At 39.6% G+C, this 21,839-nt stretch overlaps 3 protein-coding genes across 5 annotated transcripts in view; 1 reads left to right on the top strand and 2 right to left on the bottom strand.

The window, feature by feature from the left end:
* The window catches only part of ptpn3 (protein tyrosine phosphatase non-receptor type 3), a 33,150-nt gene extending 24,575 nt beyond the window's left edge, over nt 1-8,575 (bottom strand). The window contains exons 1-2 of one of the 3 annotated variants that reach the window (XM_079560754.1): nt 8,473-8,575; nt 629-766 (exon numbers count right to left, since the gene is read on the bottom strand). In XM_079560754.1, coding sequence (XP_079416880.1) covers nt 629-697 — 69 coding nt within the window. In that variant the 5' untranslated portion in view covers nt 698-766; nt 8,473-8,575. Of the gene's footprint in view, nt 1-628; nt 767-3,497; nt 3,679-8,472 lie in introns of those variants that run through there. The other 2 variants (XM_079560755.1, XM_079560753.1) reach the window with 2 other exon arrangements.
* Nucleotides 8,576-9,006: 431 nt separating this feature from the next.
* sgk2b (serum/glucocorticoid regulated kinase 2b) lies at nt 9,007-16,492 on the top strand. Its single transcript, XM_079560875.1, has 12 exons — nt 9,007-9,183; nt 9,450-9,525; nt 9,743-9,809; nt 9,916-9,941; nt 10,044-10,101; nt 10,180-10,263; nt 11,486-11,617; nt 11,731-11,843; nt 11,997-12,216; nt 14,593-14,748; nt 14,820-14,909; nt 16,213-16,492. The coding sequence occupies exons 1-12, from the start codon at nt 9,117-9,119 to the stop codon at nt 16,363-16,365; spliced, it is 1,242 nt and encodes a 413-aa protein (XP_079417001.1). The 5' UTR covers nt 9,007-9,116; the 3' UTR covers nt 16,366-16,492.
* A 117-nt stretch (nt 16,493-16,609) lies between these two features.
* LOC306966971 (putative transmembrane protein 244) lies at nt 16,610-21,527 on the bottom strand. Its single transcript, XM_079561830.1, has 6 exons — nt 21,056-21,527; nt 20,778-20,863; nt 19,947-20,020; nt 19,747-19,872; nt 19,613-19,657; nt 16,610-16,789 (listed from the first exon to the last, which is right to left on the bottom strand). Exons 1-6 carry the CDS (start codon nt 21,086-21,088, stop codon nt 16,692-16,694), a joined length of 462 nt encoding a protein of 153 aa, XP_079417956.1. The 5' UTR covers nt 21,089-21,527; the 3' UTR covers nt 16,610-16,691.
* Between the last annotated feature and the right edge of the window lie 312 nt (nt 21,528-21,839).

Genomic DNA, 21,839 nt, shown 5'->3' with positions numbered 1-21,839 from the left:
CACGCACAAATATCAACTTTTTTTTCTGAATAAAAAGTTGCATAATGCACCTTTAAAGCTGACCTCAGATATTCCATTTTGCCTTTACAGAATTGTTGGATTCCCACATTGAATCACTATATCGCGAGCCAACGTTGTCCCGCAGTAGAGACGAACTTCACATCTCCTCCCCCTCATCCTCACCCTAACACACCCCTCAGGAGGAGAAGTGAGGGGCGAAGGTGGGGGGGGGGGGCAAGTGACAAAAACATTTCCAGAAGTATAGCTTTAATATAGACAAAAATCACAAACCAAATAAAAAATGTAATGCTAGTAAGAACGATTTACTGATGCAGCTTTTAATTATTTTTTCCATAAACTCTATGTGTTTAAGATGTAAAATAATAAAACAAATCATGAAAAGTGCAGATGTCCTCGAGTCAAGGGCGTGGAATAATCAGGGAAGGCGGATCGATGAGAAAAGGAAAAAATAGTCGGTCACTAAATCATGCCCTGACACTAAGATCATTAGTGCTGCTCGAGGCCGATAGGAGCAACATATGATCCCAGCGACAGACAGGAAGTGTGTGCGCTGTCTCTGTCTCTGCCGCTGGTGACGGGACTGGCTGTGCTGCTGTGGTGAACTCACGCTGACTCTGAAGGTCTGGATGTTGCCGTCCAGAAGCTGAACCAGGCAGAGCAGGTCCGGTTTGGGCATGTCTGTCCCACTGTGACTTCCTCCCTCTCAACACCAGGCCCAGCCCTCGGATCGTCACAGAGAGGACACCTGCAGGCACACAAATAATAACAGACTGAGACTGTGTGGTTGAAACTTGTTGTGTATAATTTCATGCATTATTCAATCTCTCTCCATACTACGAGGCTATTACTGCCCTACAGACCGAAGTGTGGCAGCATATTTGTGCCTATGGTCTGTTCCGGGCATCACCAAACACAGACTGTCATCGAAAACAGAGTCAGATGTTTTGAGGCTGTTGTCAGTGAGCTCCTCCCTTAGAACGACACTGCGAAGTGAGTAATAAACTGTATACAGAGGGAGAGTTGCACAGGCCGCGGTGAGTAATGTACTATGAATGTGAGCAGGGCCTGTGTGTGTGTTTGTGTAACTCCTCAAGATTTGGCCTGGGTCTGAACATGCCCCTCTTCTCCAGCATCTCCCCGCCTTCTACACAACTGAATGATAAGAATGCTAAATATTTTTCAGAGCTAAACACGCCCATGCACAGAGCAAAACAGATCCCAGAACAGCTGTCGGACGCTACGACTGTACACACCAGCGCATGAGGCAATTACAACAGAAACCTGGGGATTCCTGATGGTGAGCAGTAAGTGGGGCTATTGGAACCATTTCATTTTTTATTATTATTTTTTTTATAGGCCTGTCACGATAACAAATTTGAAGTTGTATATATTAAGGGGGGAAAGTATCACGATGAACGATATTATTGACTCTAAAGATACGAGATACTGTCAATTCTCAGGCAGAAAAATGATAGTAAACCTTTGCTCTAAAAGTGCATAACCATATCCTAAAATACCACACAAGCTGCAATAAACATGAAATATAATGTAACTCAAGACAAAAAAGGGGGTCCGAGGCACAACCGACTTATAAGTAAAAAATCCTTTATTGTCCCACGAAAATAAAGGATTTTTACTTAAAAGTCGGTTGTGCCTCGGACCTCCTTTTTTGTCTTCAGACCCAGTTTATTTGGCTCACTCGACCTCTCACATAATGTAACTCAATTTGCTTCTGTTAGAAATCAAAGTATTGCAAGAAAAAATAAAGGGGAAAAGCTAATAAATGTACAGATATTGAGCCCAAAAATGCATCGTGACAAGCCTACTATAAAGTATAAATTACGGAATACTATTTCTTTTAAGTGTAAGGGTTTTATTGGTCACAGCACAAAAGTACAATGAAGAGTGGAGAGAGACATTTTGCAAACAGGAGTCAAGCATATGTCTTTAATCCCTGTCTGTATCAAATTAGCATTTTCATCAATTGTGAACAAGCCGGCCATTCGTTGTTAACAGTACTGTGACAGTAAAAGTATGAAACATGCTCATGAACTCATGCCTTTGAAGAATGCTAGAAATGCATTGGGAAAGTTAGGCATTTGTTCCAACAGCAACTAACAGTTCAGTTCAGGGGGTCAGGCCCAGGGGCCAAATGTGGCCCTCCAGGATGGACCGGTATATCCTCAGACCCCCCAGGTGAGATTCTCAAAACTGAGATCTAATCACCTGTAATAATATTTATATTTAAAAGAAATACTAAAAATGTAGAAAACATGGTTTATTCCTGAGGGACCCTTAGACTAGACCCCCCTGTTGAGTCTTTGAGGGAACTGGAACAAAACAAATACACATAGAAAAGTTTGGGTAATGGCCTGTCTGCAAAAGCGACCCACATTTGCACAAACTTGCCCATCCGCATTACTCCATAGGTCATTGTTTGTAAACAAGACAAGGCCTTTAAAGGGAACCGGTGAGATGAAAATGCTTAGGACCAATTACAAAACAAACTCATGTCCAACACTGACATGAGCCTCGGTCCAAACAGCTGCTGTGCTGTTTTTCGCAGGTGAGGTATTAATGGATTCCAGCCACTCTGTGTCTCCATTATGAAGGACTCTGGGTCTGAGTTAATATTTGAACAACAGGCCGGACTCGGAATATATTAGAGCAGACACTGTGCAATTCCAAATCACTTTCCGTAATAAATGTAACAAATAGTAAAACAATGAAGATTGGAAATACAGGAATAATTATCAACCAACAAATAATTATGACAAAGTAAACATATATCGACATCTACTACATATCCTGACAACTTGTCACTTTGCATAGCTATAAGAAAACACATTAAACTACAAACATGTGTATAAACAGTAGCTATTGTGTAACATCTTTACAGATTTATAGGCCCCTAGATAAACCATGACATAATAACTTTACAATGTGGTAAAACAATGAATAAAGCTGGAAACGCAAACCAACACTCATGCAGGCTGTGTAATTCATATGTGGGCAATTATGGACTCTATAGGCTTATGTCACATGGGACTTTTACAAATCTGCTTTGGTATGGTCTCTATAAATAAACCAAGAAATTACAACAGTCTTTGTGTTTTGTCTTCCTCTCAATATAAAATCTGTGCTGTCATAGTAGCTTTTAAAAGGCCATTGCTTGCAGTCATTTCCCACACGCACAGGAGAAGTTCACATCCATGTCAAGGCACAAGAGACCAGTCTGTTTATGTTTGGGCTCTGGATCTGCTGCAGCGTATGACAAAGTAATCAGTTTATGGCCTCGCTGTACTTTGACCCATAACGCGAACAAGGAACCTGTTGACAACCTGAAGTTTCCTCGCGCTACACCCAACAACAAGGGCATAACTTTCTGTATAAGAAGGCGCTAAACTCGTAGGACAGCGCCAGGAGCGTGTCTGTGTGGAAGAGCTCGGAAATAGGAGAATAGACAGCGCCAGTACCTCAGTCGCATCGCCTCGGGAACGCTTCATATCCATCTGTTTCTGCGCCGCGTAAAACCTTTGGCGAGGTGCGTCGGAGGAGGCCAGGTAGGTAGAGAGAGTTGGGTAAATATCCGGGACAAGTTTCTCATCCCACTGTGCGCGCGCCCCGCCCCATTCACCGTGCGCGCTCCCGATGGCCCTGGGACGCGCGACTGTGGAAGCGCGGGGATGAAGCGCCCCTAGGCATCAGAAAGTCAGAAGAAAAAAGAAAAAGTGGCTGGTATCTAGTAATCCTAGTATTGTAAATGTGTAGGCTTTGCAAAATTGGATTCGCTCGAGTGGAGAACGAATAGGGCAATGAATAGGCTACAGAACATATAGGCAATAACATAAAAAAAAGGGGGAAAAAGAAAGATAAAAATAAGAGATCAGAAAAGGGGGACGTAGAGAGGCACTGGTCCCCGATGGAATTTGACTGGCCACCCCGCCCTGAATGGCTGAAGACATTGCAACTGTGCTTATGACACACTAGACAAATTTCCCCCCAAAACATAATGAACACAATTATATTTAAAGCAGTAGTAACGTGTTTACCTTAATAAATCCTTCCCATAGTCCCTGTGGGGGTAATACAAGTGTTTATGGGATGATTGGAGGGTCTTTCATCTCCCCCTGGTGTCTCTGACCAGAAAACCATATTTGCAACTTGAATACCACCGGCCCGGAGAAAGCAATACACACTAATGGAATCACAAAGAAGAAGCTAACATGCTAACGGGCAAAGCTAACTGCGGGCTAACGTCACTTTAAACAGTATTTACAGCAAAGTTTGAGTGAAAAAAATTATTTCCATTGTGTAATTGGATGTAGAATATCCCTCTCCCCCTTCGCCTTTCCTGTCGGTGTAGTATTTACTCTCCAAGACAATTAATAAGTAAAACAATCTATCAATCGTAACTTGCTACGACACCTGCAGTTGCGCTTATGGCCTCAAGGGGGAAGAGTTACTTAGTACTGCTTTAAGATTGTGCTAAAGATCGTACCCAGCATTCTTTAGTTTGGCCATTTTTGTGATATTCATGGTTTCACTTCCTTATTGGACACCGACGGGAAGTGACATAGCTGAAGGCAAACCATTTTAAACTGTTGCCGTGACGACCTGTCAATACGTTTGTTAAGTGTAACGTCACAACTTCCGCTTCCGGGTACTAGCAGACCGGCAATTATGCGAGAAAAAAAAAGATAAAAACAACCATCAATATTTCTGAAACTCAGCGGAGAGTTACTGAACCTACTTGTTTCTCAGACCAAAAATGCTGCACATGCTGCTAAAAAAGTAATATTTACCAAATTCACTACTTCCGGGGTTAGCGTAGCTGCTACTTTTTCCTCCGCTAAACCGGAAGTACCGATTTTGGTAAATATTACTTTTATAGCAGTAGGTACAGCATTTTTAGCTAATGGACCTGATAAATAAGTATGTTCGGTAACTCTCTATTGAGAAATATTGATTATAAAATAAAGAGTTTTTTGTAGTTTCTTGCACATCTGTGGACCCGGAAGTACAGCTGTGACGTCACCACTTAACAAACACATGGGAAATGAGTCAAACTGCTATGGAACTTTACCTTTATATACGTCACTTCCTGTCAACAGCTTAAAAATCACTGTCATGTCGAACATTTCTTCATTCAAATTTATGCTTCACTGAAATAAAAAATATATATAATTATGCAACTGATGTTATCCATCTAAATAATTAACATTTTCAAAAGCATTGCACTAATGTGGCACTGAACTCCCCCCCAAAACATCCGTCCATAAGACTGGCCGGCCCACCTTAAGAAGTGCCCTTCTTTGGCAACCCCAGGAGAAAACATAGTAAATATGCAACCTTTTAAAATGTATTAGGCTACATCAAAACTAGCCAATAATATGTAAAACTAAAATATAACATTAGCATATTTCATTAATACATAGGCCTACAAATCATCTAAACGTAGACACTCGCCGTGACCTGTGGCAATGAATAAGTCCACACTTCTAAAGGTTACTGAGGCCATCCAAGAGTTATGAAATCCATTGGAATAGATCCTGATTCATCGTCGCCATCTACAGGGGACATTGAGTACTGCGTTATTTCTGCTCCAAATCCATCCATCCATCCATCCATTTTCTTCCACTTGTCCGTTGCCGGGTCGTGGGGGCAGCTGTTGGAGTTGCCCAAATCACATTGCACCAGCCCCTTATGGCTCCTCCTGCAGGTGGTGGGTCCACAGAAGGACGGCCTCACGATTCAACACGGGCCTGTTGGTCTCTCATAAGGGGCTTCTGAACCGCTCTTTGTCTGACCCGTCACCTAGGACCAGTTTGCCATGGGAGACCCTACCAGGGGCACGACGCCCCCGACAACAGAGCCCCCAGGATCATTCGGGCGCTCAAACCCCTCCACCACGTTAAGGTGGCGGCTCCAGGAGGGGTCCAAATCCATCTGCTCAAATGGATTTCTTTCTTTCTTTCTTTCTTTTTTTTAAATTAAGGTTCAGACCCCCAATAAAATAACAACCATGTATGTCTCCAGGGAAAATATGGGTGGAAATGGAAAAATAATGTTTTTTTGAGAAAGATATTTACATTAATCTGAAAACAGGCATGGACAACTAAATTCCTTTGCAGGTGTCGCACCACTTTAATAGTTAGTATCATGTATTAAGTCTAATTCAAGCTGTATTTTTGTCATGACAGTCATAAAAAGGCTGCACAAAATCAGGCTCACATAGGCATTGGATACATTATTTTCATTTTAATTACATTTTTGAAAGAAGCCTCATTGTTTCAGGTCAGGTACTTTGCCAATAATAAAGTTTCTGCCCTGTCTTTACAACTTATTTATCATTTTTGTACTTTTATATAGGACACACTGCCTAAAATAATCAGACAAATAAGACCCTGCCAGGTCCTATACATTTTTCATTCATGATTGATATCCTGACTTACACTGCAGGGCTTTTTCAATTTTCCTGAGTGTCTGTGAACCCGTTTTATCAGCTGTAAAGTGATGTCAGTTTCCACACGCCACACGGGTCCAGTCCAGTCAGCACATGTATGGCACGAGACCGGGTCATGCTCATGAAATTTGTGGGTCACACCTCCAGCAAATTTAGAATGAGATGGGGTATTTCACGTCAGAACTCAAATAGTGAGAAACCACCCCCCCGGTTGCTGTCCAGGGATCAGATTTCTGCAGCAGTAACTAAGACACGGTGTACCAGCCTCTGCCCTGAACCAACTGCTCTAAGAATAAACATATAGAGACAAACCTGACGTGCGGCCAGTGTCCCATTTCTACCAGACCCTTTAATCCAGTAACCCCCTTTATTTCATGTCTTGATCTGCTACTGAGAATGAGAACAACATAATTGTCAGTCATGTATAGGGCTTTTGATCATTTCTTTGGTGAAACATTAGTAATAAATAATAAATATTATGTAAAGATTAGAAAGACTGGAGCCCATACATACATACATACAGGTGCTCGTCATATAATTAGAATATCATGAAAAAGTTCATTTACTTCTGTAATTCAAACTTAAAATGTGAAACTAATATATGATATAGACTCATTGCATGCAAAGTGAGATAAGTTGCCTTTATTTGTTTTACAGTTTAAGTTGAATAACAGAAGTAAATGCACTTTTTCATGATATTCTAATTATATGACGAGCTCCTGTACATATATTTAACCTCAGATACATGCTTATTTCTCTTCTGTTTAACACTTGATATTGTTCATTATTAATGTTTGTGTTTTGTTTTTGTTTTTCTCTCGTGGAAGTCTGTAAACTGGGTTAGGCATTCTAAGTTTTCACTTCAGCCTAAACCCTTTCGGTCGTGTTGTACACAAAGAATTGGAAATGTTTTTACGTTTAAAGGAATGAATGAACTGACCGAATAAACTACTACTACTACTACTTCTTGTGTATTGTATTGACAAGTAGCTTAAAGTTTTAAATACAAACTTGACGTTTTAAGTGGCAAACAATAAAAACAATAATCAAAAAAATAAAAAATATTTGCAAACATATGAAAACAGCTGCCAATTTTGAACCAAGACAATAATCTTTGCCAACCTGAAGTCTCCATAATCAAAAGACAAAACTGCACAGGAATTCTGAGAGGTTTATTCATGATTAAGTAATAATTTAAGATCATAATGGACGGGTTGTTGCTGGTTGTTGTGAACTGACGCGTAAAAACATTTAACACATTTTTTACAAGATGTAAAAGAAATCCTACCGGGAAGCGGCCATATATCAGTCAGCCATTAAGACTGGCCGTGTTGAAAGGTCTCGCTGTTACAAGGATCACGGACGAGAGGGGTCTATACTGAAGTCCAATAAAAACTATACCCATGGAAAAGACTGAACCCGTGCCAGCTATTTCAGCCACTAACCCAGTTCTGGTGAAAGGCAGTCTATGTTACATAATAGAAGTCTGCAGACCAACTCTTACATTTTAATGTAGGTCAGCTTAACCTGAACAACTGAAAGGTTAGGCCACTTACCCTGCACTGCAAAAAGGGGAATGTGGCACTTTGGGAAGGTTTAGATTTAATTGCCTATAACTGAAGGGGAAAGGGTAAACAAGAGATGAATAACTTAAAATGGCTTGAAATCAGAAAAGGCTTGTTGATTAGTTTAGATGAGTCCAAACTGCTAAACACCCTATTAAATAAAATAAGCAGGATTAACTCAAGATGATTATCCCCATTAAAGCTAGTGTAAGTAATTTCTTTCTTTCTTTCTTTCTTTCTTTCTTTCTTTCTTTCTTTCTTTCTTTCTTTCTTTCTTTCTTTCTTTCTTTCTTTCTTTCTTTCTTTCTTTCTTTCTTTCTTTCTTTCTTTCCAATGTCTCCTACCTCTGTCTACAGATCAACCCAGTGTCAGTCTAAGTTTATCAAACTCAAAAGCATTCACAAATATTAGCTCATTCACCATCGGGTTGCCATGTTACTCCAATCCACGCAGTCGTCCCGTGCCCTCGGGCTGTCCTTCCAGTCTGCCCACTGGTTCAGGGCAGCTCGAGCCTGCTATCACCCCTGGACGGACCCCTGCACGGCGTGGCCTTCGTGCGTGGGCGCTGGGTCACAGTGTTGCGTTCACATGACAGCGGAATCATTGGTATTTCTGCCGTGTGTATCTTATCGCTATAGCCTGGATGGCTTTAGTCTGAGCTCAGCTTTGGCATATTTCTCAAGTGAAATATATAAATATAAGCTAAAAAAAAAAGACCAAAAAAAATTAACTCTGAACACCGTTTTCGCCCTAGTCTTTAAATTCTGTCTCTTATAAGGTTTGAGTTTAGGTGCCACACTTTTACTGATTTTCATTTGTTTTGTTACAGGCTACATTTACCACCAGCAGCAGCCCATGTGTGGATCATGGATGTATTAAATATAGTTTCATAAGTGGGACGTGCGCATCTGTAATCGCATTTTATCCGAGGGCCCTTGAAGGCAGCAGCGCGGCCGCCCGTCATCGGAAAGATCCCCATTTAAGCAGCGGCAGCAGGACTTGCGGAGTTTGGAGGTTCGCTGCTCTGTCGCGGACGATCACAGTCTTTCCACCAAACTGTCCAGATGACCGTGACACAGGATCGACCGCTGACCTACTCAAAGATGAAGGGGATTGCGACGTTTTTCTCTGGTAAGAACAAATGTATGATATGTTTAATGATATGTTGCTATAAAACCCTCGCATATTTACACATTATTCTTCATTAAGTGGCACATAATGATGAAATATGTGGCTGACAAATTTCTCTTTACATCCACCAAGTTTTACTGAAAAATATGTTTGGAGATAATGTTATATATGTTGACCTTCTAAAGTAACCAAAGTGCCATTAAAACTAATTAAGGCTTGTGAACACTTATGTAAGTTACCTTCTGTGCCCTCTCTCTCTCCCACAGCTCTGCTCAAAGGGAAGAAGGGGGGCTTCACTGACTTCATTCACAAATTAGTCTCCAGCCAACAGCTCTGCAAACGGTAGGTCGTTAAAATGATCTTATGCAACGTTTGGCTTTGGCTTTTTGACACAAGGGTGTTTAAATCGTCAGCTCTGTAATGTCAATAAGCTCTGCCAGGTTTGGTCAGGGGTCAGTGTGGGTGTAAAGTAGCCCTAGCCCTACAATTTAGTGCTGCTGGTTTTGACATTATTATTATTTTTTTTAATAACACTTGTATTGTGTTGTGCCCCTAAAAGCTCGGAGACCCAGAAACTGCTGCGTGGCCAGGGCAGACTGAGGCGGGCGCAGGAGGAATGCACACTGGTGAGCACACTGGGGCTTTTACAGGCTGTTGACAGGACGCGAAATACTATATACCTGACCCCCTGACTTTACCGTAACTCTGTGCCTTTTTCTCTTCTTCTTCCAGAGCCCAACGGACCACGAAACTGCTCTGTAAGTATCAATCGAGAGGAAAAAACATAATCACCACTACGACTGCTTTGAAAACCTACTACTATTGTTGCTGCTATTACTTATGCTTTGTTTCTTGTACAGAATGAAGCCATCTGATTTCAACTATCTGAAGCTTATTGGCAAAGGGAGTTTTGGGAAGGTATGTTTTAGCCTTCCAACAGGTTTTGATTGGGTGTTGTTTAATGGAAAATTAGATAAATGAATTCCTGTCTTGCAGGTGCTTCTTGCGAGACACAGAACTCAGGGAGGCTACTATGCTGTGAAGGTGCTACAGAAAGACTTCATTGTCAAAAGGAAAGAGGTCAGTTATGCCTCACGTTGTCGTCAGCTTGACAGTAATACAAACCAACTATAGAATTTTATTTTGGGTATTGATTAGGCTTTGATTTTGCCGAATCTTCACTAGTTTCTTGTTTTAGAATATGTGATTTGGTGCCACTTTTACAGTGATTTGCCAGATGGTTTCCCACATGCACTGAAAGACCATTGCATTAAAGGTCCTACACCTGATTTTTTGATTGCCGACAACTTTCCTAACATCTTTGTAGCATCCAAATTCTTTACAGGGACAAGTTTATAGGCAAATTTCACAACTTGCAGGGTTACGTTCACAAAAATGCTACAAAAATTGCCTGAAAGTTTATTAAATTTTCTACAAATGTCTTATAATTTGATGCACGCTGTTTTCCCTAAAAACATTTGAGTTTGCAAAATATTAATAAATACTAAAGGAGGATACAATTATTTTCATTCCATTTCTAGAAGTAAAATCAGGTAAAGCTCCTTTAATGCTGCCCCCTTACAAACTTACAATGTTTAATGGCTATACTGGCTAAACCCTAATACCCTGACACTGTAGCTAAAGCTTTTTAAAGGCACGATACCTTTTTTTTTTCCTAGTGGTGAAACGAAATTTGTTTTGTGATGAAAAACACAGCAAAAAGCCACAAAAAGCAGGGGGAAAGAGCCTCAAAAAAGCCACAAAAGATCAACAAAAAAAGTAATGAAAACGCAACAAAATCCGACAAAAAAGTAATAAAAAAGTGACATTCTGCCTGGCTATTCTGGCTAAACCCCCAAAATAACACCGTAACTCAACCTTATTAAAGGCACTATACCTTTTTTTTCTAGTGGTGAAATGAAATGTGTTTTTGTCCTTCTTTAGTGTATTGTAAACTCAGATATCTATATGAAAAACACTGTGCATCTAATTACAAAGCATTTGTATCAATGTCACGAATTTCCATGGCTAGTATTCTATCGTTTCTGTGACAGTGACCCTGAAAAGTGACCCTGTACATTGTGAAATGTGCCTATTAACTTGTCCTTGCAAAGAAGCTACGATTACATTAGAAAAGTTGCAACTAATTTTAATTTAGTGGCTTCCTTATTCATTGTTTGTCATGAAAAAATCAGCAACAGCACCTTTAAAGTAAAACTTTTCTTTTTATGTTAGCTTTGACTTTGGATATGTGTGTATTTTTAAATTTCTATACTGACCTAAATGAGTTCTTCCTTTGCAGCAGCGGCACGTGATGGTGGAGAGGAGTGTTTTGCTGAAGGGCCTGGAGCACCCGTTTTTGGTGGGGCTTCATTTCTCATTCCAAACACCCAACACTCTGTACTTCGTGTTGGACTACGTGAACGGAGGAGAGGTATGTGACAAAAAATCCCTGCCACCGTCATCTTCTACGGTCACTGTAACTGAACCAGTTTCCTCCTATAGCAGGTGTTGTTGATGAGGTTGCTCTCTTTTCTATTTTTGCAGCTATTTTTCCACCTTCAGAGAGAGGGCTCCTTTCCTGAAGCGAGGTCATCTTTCTACGCCGCAGAAATGGCTTTGGCTCTGGGATACCTGCACTCGCTAAAAATAGTTTACAGGTACAGACATGGGGAAAAGTAACAATGCAAGAATCCGCTCCTGACCTACAGTATAAGTAGTATTAGTATAAGTAGTATTTACAGCAGCAGTAGGAGTAGCTGTTGTGGCACTAATTGTAGTTGTAGTATGAGTAACTTATTTTGTTTTCCCAGGGACCTCAAACCAGAAAACATCCTGCTGGACTGCGATGGCCACGTGAAGCTGACAGATTTTGGTCTTTGTAAAGAGGGAGTAGCTGTGGGCGGCGTCATGCACACGTTCTGCGGTACCCCTGAGTACTTGGCCCCAGAGGTGCTCCAGGGACAGCCCTACAGCCCCGCGGTGGACTGGTGGAGCCTGGGCAGTGTCCTGTTTGAGATGCTTTTCAGCCTGGTGAGTAAATTAATAAGTGACCAGGTTATTCCATCAATATTGCCAGGATTCATCGGGCTTGCATTGTGAAAGAGTGGTTCAGGAGAGCATTTTCACACAGAGTCCAGATCTTAACCCCATTGAGAATCTTTGGGATGGGCTGGAGAAGTCTTTGCGCTGTGGTCACACTCTCCCATCAGCAACAGGGTTCAATCAAAATAAGGTTAAACACTTATAACTCCCGCAGATGTCTTCACCAAGCAGATTTTCTCCGTTTTGGCATTAGACAGACGAAGACAAAAACACAACAAAAAAGCCACAGAAAGCTCGGAGGGGGAAAGCCACAAAAGAGCAACAAAAAAGCCACAAAAGAGCAACAAAATAGTGATGAAAACAGGATGAAAAAGTGACAACAACATGGCAATAACACGAGGAAAAAGACCTGTTTAGATCAGTTTTGCGGGTCTTAGCTTTCAAATGAGTTACTGGCCTATAGGCTGCAAGAAGCTAAAGAAATAATAGTTAGCCTGGCCTTAGCCATCTGTAAACTCGGGTCAACTATAATTTCCCTACATGTACGTCTTGGTCTGATCTCAGTGGCCGCGTTACATCGGTTGACTTTCAGCCTACCATTCAGCGAGCGGGGGAGGCGGGGCTTGTAGGTGACGTCAAGTATTTGCGCCGCATGTTGTAATTTGGCAATGGCGGCGGATACGAAAGCAATGGAAGCTCCTCAATCTGGCTCGGCTCCCAAATATCCAGAAATCAAAATTGAAGCCTTGGAATGCGCAAGGATAGAGTTATGATAGAGTTATGATAGAGCTATGATAGAGCTATGATAGAGTTATGATAGAGCTATGATAGAGCTATGATAGAGTTATGATAGAGCTATGATAGAGCTATGATAGAGTTATGATAGAGCTATGATAGAGCTATGACAGAGCTATGACAGAGTTATGATAGAGCTATGATAGAGCTATGATAGAGTTATAATAGAGCTATGATAGAGTTATGATAGAGCTATGATAGAGCTATGATAGAGTTATGATAGAGTTATGATAGAGTTATGATAGAGCTATGACAGAGTTATGATAGAGCTATGACAGAGCTATGACAGAGTTATGATAGAGCTATGATAGAGTTATGATAGAGTTAAGATAGAGCTATGACAGAGCTATGACAGAGTTATGATAGAGCTATGATAGAGTTATGATAGAGCTATGATAGAGTTATGATAGAGTTATGATAGAGCTATGATAGAGCTATGATAGAGTTATGATAGAGTTATGATAGAGTTATGATAGAGTTAAGATAGAGCTATGACAGAGTTATGATAGAGCTATGATAGAGTTATGATAGAGCTATGATAGAGCTATGATAGAGCTATGATAGAGCTATGATAGAGCTATGATAGAGCTATGATAGAGCTATGATAGAGCTATGATAGAGCTATGATAGAGTTATGATAGAGCTATGATAGAGTTATGATAGAGCTATGATAGAGCTATGATAGAGCTATGATAGAGTTATGATAGAGCTATGATAGAGTTATGATAGAGCTATGATAGAGCTATGATAGAGCTATGATAGAGTTATGATAGAGCTATGATAGAGCTATGATAGAGCTATGATAGAGTTATGATAGAGTTATGATAGAGCTATGATAGAGCTATGATAGAGCTATGATAGAGCTATGATAGAGTTATGATAGAGCTATGATAGAGCTATGATAGAGTTATGATAGAGTTATGATAGAGCTATGATAGAGCTATGATAGAGCTATGATAGAGCTATGATAGAGTTATGATAGAGCTATGACAGAGTTATGATAGAGCTATGATAGAGTTATGATAGAGTTATGATAGAGCTATGATAGAGCTATGATAGAGCTATGATAGAGTTATGATAGAGCTATGATAGAGTTATGATAGAGCTATGATAGAGTTATGATAGAGTTATGATTATGATAGAGTTATGATAGAGTTATGATAGAGCTATGATAGAGTTATGATAGAGTTATGATAGAGTTATGATAGAGCGATGATAGAGCTATGATAGAGTTATGATAGAGCTATGATAGAGTTATGATAGAGTTATGATAGAGTTATGATAGAGTTATGATAGAGTTATGATAGAGTTATGATAGAGCTATGATAGAGTTATGATAGAGTTATGATAGAGTTATAATAGAGTTTTGATAGAGTTATGATAGAGCTATGATAGAGTTATGATAGAGTTATGATAGAGTTATGATAGAGCTATGATAGAGTTATGATAGAGTTATGATAGAGCTATGATAGAGTTATGATAGAGTTTTGATAGAGTTATGATAGAGCGATGATAGAGTTATGAAAAGACTAATTTATTTCCTTTATTTTTCTCTCTTTCTCTCTGTAGCCTCCATTTTACAGTCGAAACAAAGCAGACATGTTTGAAAATATCCTCCACGCTCCCCTGAAATTTCCCAGCGGGGCATCTGAAGCAGCACAGTCACTGCTACAAGGACTGCTGGAGAGAGACGTGACCAAGCGCTTAGGGGAGAGTTGTGATGTGGTCAGTATAATTGCAGGAATAAACACTGATTAAAATGCATAGAACATACAAATAAAGTGTTCTTATTTCAGGAGGAGCTTCAGCGACACTCGTTCTTTGCATCTATCAACTGGGACGACCTTTTAGCCAAGAAAATAAAACCTCCCTTCATTCCAAATGTGGTGAGAACTTCTTCTTCTTGCAACATCCTTAGAAACAAGAACATGCATCTATTCTGAGAGAGCCCGGGTTCAGTTTATGGGCTTATCTAATATGCTCACATTTCTAGACAGGATCACATTCGAGTAGTTGTTTTCTGCATATAGGCATAGGAGAACTTGGTGACCACAGTACAGCATTCAGGTCTTCAGATCTATTTATTGATTTATCCTAAGCTGTCTTTATGTTGATGGGGGAACCAGAGCACCCAGAGGAAATGTACAAAAGGAGAACATACAAATTTCACACAATGAAAGGCCAACACTGCTCTGGATTTCAACCAGAGACCTACAGTACTATTCATACAGTATCTATTAAACAAAATATCGTTTTGCAATATATCGCAATTTAATGTTGTGATATGTGTATCGTATCGGAAACAATGTATCGCAGTACACTTGATACTCAACTACATAATGTTTTTGACTTAAATACAGTCTTATTGAATCCAGATTTCAGATTTGATGCTGATTAATTTTTAAACAATAAAGTCAGACTTTTAAAATGCTTCATCAACATCACCAGGAGGACCAAAGTGCTTCACAGAAAGCTACAAACCGTTAAAAACATTTCTACATCCTAGACATAATTCAGTGAATTCTAGGTGTTAAAAGCTAGTTTGGAAAATGAGTCTTTAGTCTGGGCTTGAAAAGGGGCTGATCTGTAAGAACAGGCAGACTGAGGGGCGGCAGCCACAAAGAAACGATCACCCCACTGTTTGTACCGGGACCTGAGCACATCCAGAACCATTCGATCGGTAGACCGGAGACTCTATGATCAAAAATCTCAGTTAAATATAACGGAGTGAGACCTTGAAGAAATGCTTTAGGACTGATTTATATATAATTTAACATATTTAACATTTTGGAAACTCAACTTGCGCTTTCTTATTAAATTCCCCCGGGGAAAATATCGCAGTTTGTTATCATGAAATAATTCAAATTCTTTGCACTGGAATAGCACTGGAATAGCCTATTATTGTATTGCAATATGTATCGTATTGGGCCCAGAGTATTGGGATATATATTGGATCGACCCAAGTGTATCGTCCCAGTCATAGTATCTATGTCTCTTCTTACCTCTTGCAATATAAAAAGCAACTTTATTCCTTAAAAAACAAGGAATAGATCATATGACTAGATTAAACTGTCCAATCTAGTCATGTGCTGCTCTATTTTAGAAGATTTTGCTCGAGGGATACTTTTGGTTATCATAATATTTAAAAAGTGACCCCGATGTTTATTTTTCTTCCACTTGTCTCCACAGTCTGGCCCTTGTGACATCTGCTACATTGATCCTGAGTTTACGGTACAGCCGGTTCCTGCGTCCGTCGGTGTGAACGGGAGGACGCATCCAGGGGGCGCCAGTGAGATCTTCCCTGGGTTTTCCTACATGAACCCAACAGAAATGGCTTCATAGATGCATCAAATCCTGCTCATTGATTTAACCAATCACGATAATGTACTTATAACCAAGTGAACTATGAATGTACAGAATGACCGAATAAGACTATTTTCTATATTTATATTATTTATTATTTCCACAACCTGAAAATAAAATGCTATTTTTAAATCATCTGAATTTAGAAATGTGTTTTTTATACATGCATGGCAGTAATTAACCAATACCGTTTTAACAGTGTAGCATCGAAAACACAGACCAGAATGCTGAGACTTCACGTTTTAATGCTGCTGTAAACAATATTACAAACATTAAGTGCCAGTTTTAAAGAACATTTGAAGAATCTATTTATACATGCTGAACGAGGCGTAGGTTTGGTCATTCTGACATGTGAAGTAGGCGATAAGCTGACCATTGCAGATCATCAAAAACAAGCCACAACCTAAAGAGACAAAGCAAATGAATTAGAAAAGGGTTTTGTGGTTTTCAAAATGTGCTACACAGGCTTCTTCTTCTACTGGTACTTGGGAGTGTTTTGACCTGGTTCAGTCCATGATTCAGACAAAATCCTACCCTTGTTTAGATACATAAGATACTTACATTAGATACTTAAATTCTCTTTTATTCCCATTCTAGACATGGTTAAAGGAACGGCCACCGTTTTTACATACTGTGATATGTTCTTACCTTGACTTTGTGTGTGTGCGCTCAATCAAGCAAAAAGACCAAAGATGTTGTTAGCATTTCTTCCAATGTATTCCTACAGCTCCAAACGGGGTAGAAGTTGGAAGTGACCACTCTCTTCCACAGGCACAAAGAACAGACAGGCCCGTATCAACTCGTCTAAGCTCTGGTAAGAACACATATCAGTATGGAAAAACGGTGGCCTGTTCCTTTAAGGCTTCTTGAGGTTCCAGTTAAAGGGGCTAGATGCAAGTTAGCCATTTTATACTCACTACTGCCACCTCAGGTCATGCGTGTAACTGCAGATTATATATTAAAGGAATAGGCCACCGTTTTTACATACTGAGATATGTTCTTACCTTAGCTTTGACGAGTTCTTTAGGACCTGTCTGATCTTCACCCGTGCCTTCAGTCACGTGAACACAGCGCAGACGGCGTTAGCATTTAGCCTCTCCCTCTCTCCACTATAGCTCCAAAACAGGTCAAGATAGAAGCTACCAAGCTCTTCCACGTTTTCCCTATTTAAACATGGTTACCTGAAGTGTTCCACTACACAGTATAATTACACAAAATTAAACAATGTGGATTTTTCTATATTGTAAGGCGTAATAATACCAGGAGTAATTTGGCATCTGCACAGTAAAGTGAAGATTACTGCACGGATTTCGAACTACTCCTGGTATTATTACGCCTTACAATATAGTTCCCCCTTTTATCCGCTTAGAAAATCCACATTGTTTAATTTTGTGTAATTATACTTTGTAGTGGAACACTTCACGTAACCATATTTAAATAGGGAAAACGTGGAAGAGCTTGGTAGCTTCTATCTTGACCTGTTTTGGAGCTATAGTGGAGAGGGGGAGAGGCTAAATGCTAACGCCGTCTGCGCTGTGTTTACGTGACTGAAGGCACGGGGGAAGACCAGACAGGTCCTAAAGAACTCGTCAAAGCTAAGGGAAGAACATATCTCAGTATGTAAAAACGGTGGCCTATTCCTTTGCATCAGCTGCACTTTATTAACTCTGAGTGATCTTCTTGAACGCCGACTGTAACAAGTGAATTTCTCCTTTGTGAGATCATTAAAGGTTTATCTTATCTTATCTTATCTTAAGCATGACGGCAATTCGGACCCGAAGTGACACCTTTTTGAGTGACAGTGCAGGATTTTAGAGGCAGTTGTGGTGAACAGGTCTGGGCTCATTCTACACATTAGGACATTGTTGGAACATTTAGGGGGAGGAAATTAGATAATTTTACAATTTTTAAACTCGGTATAGTCCCTTTAAGTTCTACACCGTTTGGATTTACCCAAATCTAAAAGCTTTCTGGAAAAAAGTGTCAATATGGCAACAAAAACAAGGATGAAAACGCAACAAAAATGTGACAAAAAAATACACAAAAGAGTAACAAGAACGTTCTGGAACAGCAACAATAATACAACAAAAAAGTGACTGAAATGTGGCGAAAACATGACAAAAAAAGGTTAGAATCAGTTTTGTAGGCCTTAGCTTTCAGATGAGGCATTACCCTGTTGATCTAACTTAGTTTCAGGAACACTTTTGGATCAGTGTGATGAATTTGGGGAACAGGCCAAAACAGTCACCGCAACACTCTCACTAACCACTCTCATTAACCACCGCGGGTGCCCCTCCCCTACCCAACAAAAAATTCCAGCGCCTGCCCAGGTGTACTGTGTGTTTCCCATGTCTTGATGTTTTTATATATGTGCTTTGCCTTAACTTAACCTGATTGTAATTTCGCATATTTTCTTTTGTAAGGCGCATTGAGTTGCCTTGTGTACGAAATGCGCGGTATAAATAAAGTTGCCTTGCCTTGCCTTGCCATTATATCATCTCAAATCCTCCATAATAGTTCCCAGATCCTTTGCCCTGAAAAACTATAAGATGAAAAACTTCCAGCCCTTTCTGAGCAGTTCTTTAAAAGATTTCAACACATACACTCAGTTAAATTGTTTTACCATCTTAGCAAAACAACACAATAATATCAGATTTTTATAATGAACACGTATGCCCACAATCTGCAGATATTTGGGGGAATATAGGAAAGTCTTAACAGGAAACGTAATTATTTCTTGCCACTCTTCATGTCCTGAATCTGTACTTTGCCAAAGTGCCATAGTTTCTCAAATACCCTCAAAGCAGAAGTGTCTCCCTGAGTTTTAATTTTGTACTAAGTACTTCATAGGATTAAAGACCCCTAGTATCTGGAGTTGTTTAAAAGTTCTTTCATTTTTGTAATTCAACTTAAAATGTGAAACTAATACATGATATAGACTCATTACATGCAAAGTGACATATGTCAAGCCTTGATTTGTTATAATTTTGATGATTATGGCTTTCAGTCCATTTTCAAAATACTCTAATTGCATGAGATTTTTAATTGGGGTTTTCACAAGCTGAGCCATAATAATCAAAATTATAACAAATAAAGGCTATACATATCTCACTTTGCATGTAATGAGTCGATCATATATTAGTTTCACAGTTTAAGTTGAGTGAATGCACTATGATATTCTATTTTTCCGAGTTTAACCTGTATATACTGTATGTGTGTGCCATACCTAAAGCAAGCCACCACTGCCACACCATGGGGAACTCCATCATCACTGCAAAGAGACATCAACTCTGAGATAAACTACAATATGTTCAGGTTGTTTTCAATGCATCTTCATGGATTATATATATTTTTTTTTACCAAGGCTGGTGATGAGCACATGCAGGAGAGTGACTGTAAGGGCATAGTCCCAAACTCGCCTCTTTACAACAGCCGCAAATAAAATACCACTGCAAAAATATGTGAGCTCCAAAGACACGAGGTTTACTGAAAAAAAAAAAGAGGAAACCCCATGAGTTACATTTGAAGGAATAAACATTAAACCAGTCAAATCGGCTTACCCAAATAAACTGAATTTGACTCGGCTGGCTCGCTCTTAAAGTCAAATGGGATGAGTCCATCAAACTTACTCAACCTGAAGAAGTGGGTAAATACAGCACGTGTGATGTTTGTATTCTCATAGTATAATAGCTATAGGGCTGTTCAATTAATCGAAATTCGATTACGATTTCGATTACAACAGTAAACGATTACAAAATTAGCATAATCGCAAAAAAGCGATTATAATTTTTTTTTTCAAACATTTTTTTTTTCAATTTTTTTTGTATTTTTTTTTTTTTTTAAAAATTTTCAATTTTTTTTTTTTTCTAATTTTTAATTTGGGGATTTTTGTCTTTTTCTGCTGGATTTTTGTAATTTTTGTGATGGATTTTTGTCACTTTTTTGCTGGATTTTTGTCTTTTTCTGATGGATTTTTGTCACTTTTTTGCTGGATTTTTGACACTTTTTTGCTGGATTTTTGTCTTTTTTTGTTGGATTTTTGTCATATTTTTTAAGGATTTTTGTCACTTTTTTGCTGGATTTTTTTTAAAGGCAACAAATAATCGTTTGAATAATCGTGATTTCAATTATGACAAAAATAATCGTGATTATTATTTTTTCAATAATCGAGCAGCCCTAAATAGCTATAACATCTTATTTAAATGTATGTCCACAAAAGAAATATTGAAATAGGCTGTTAATTATTTTGTTGTTGGCTACAGGGGGAATCAAACAATTAATGAACACAATTTATACAAATGAATGTTGGTCACGTAATAAGCTAAAGGAGGGGAAATATATCAGAAAGTGTCACATTTTTATCTCTCTCTTCTGCGCATGCGTGTCGCTACCTGAAGGCACCAAAGCACACGCTCCCAATCATGTAAAAAAGGCTGTAAAATATGAGCAGACACAGCAGCAGGTTGAAAAACACGGTCTGTGGGAAAAAAGAGGGCGAACATTAAAATACTACACATTACACTGAATGAAATCAGATGCATGAGGTTATAGTCTGTCAGTATTTCACCATCACTGGCTCATCATCTACTTGGTCACGATCTGGCCACACTGATTATGGAAGGGTAATGAAAGTATGAACAATAGATATTTACTTGAGCATTTGTCTTACCTTAGAGTCGACCGTTTTTCCTTTGAATGCCATGTCATATTTGTCGTTTAGTTTCAATGTATTGGCATATTCCTGTAGCGCAGCTCGCCTGTATTAATCCATCGCAAACAATGGACTTTTACCGCCATCCAGCGATGGAAGTGGGAACTGCGCTTCAACAAACCCCGAACTCATTTCACCTTGTAGCTATTGTATTTGGGCTGCCTTGCTATCCGACGAACTGGACTGAACAAATATCAAACGCTAAAATGGTTCCTTGGATTGTGCGGTGGAGATTCGGTCAGTGTGATCGACTGCCACGCAGCGCACAGCTATGCAGCTCAACCTGCCTTTCAATGCGGGGGAAATACAGTATACGGGTTTAGCTGGGGATTATTTAGGAAGGACCTGGCATTGGGACTCGGCCATACCAATTGTTAGGCAAATATCAACATCTGAAATAGTTTAAATGGGAAAAAATAAGCTGAAACTTGCGGTTTGCCTCGCGTCGCTGAAGGCGTAACGCCATAACACAAAGATGCTGAGTCTTTCCAAAACAATTGACAAGACGAGCCGATATAAAATATGATCTGCTGTTTACTCTGCTGCTCTGTGTGCGTTCACCTCTGCGCTCCAGGAATTGGAGACTTTTGTGGTTTTATCGCAGTTTTAGCTCATTCTCAACCAAAACGACCCCTTTGATTTAGTCTCGGTTTTGTCAGTCATATTTGGTGCCTGTTTTTTCCTGCGCATTTGTTTGCGTCAATCTGTTTTTAACGCATTGCTACTGTATCGCTCTGCTGAA

Source organism: Gobius niger (genome assembly GCF_951799975.1).
Source record: "Gobius niger genome assembly, chromosome: 8".
Lineage (NCBI taxonomy): Eukaryota > Metazoa > Chordata > Actinopteri > Gobiiformes > Gobiidae > Gobius > Gobius niger.
This window is presented reverse-complemented; position numbering and strand designations above follow the sequence as displayed.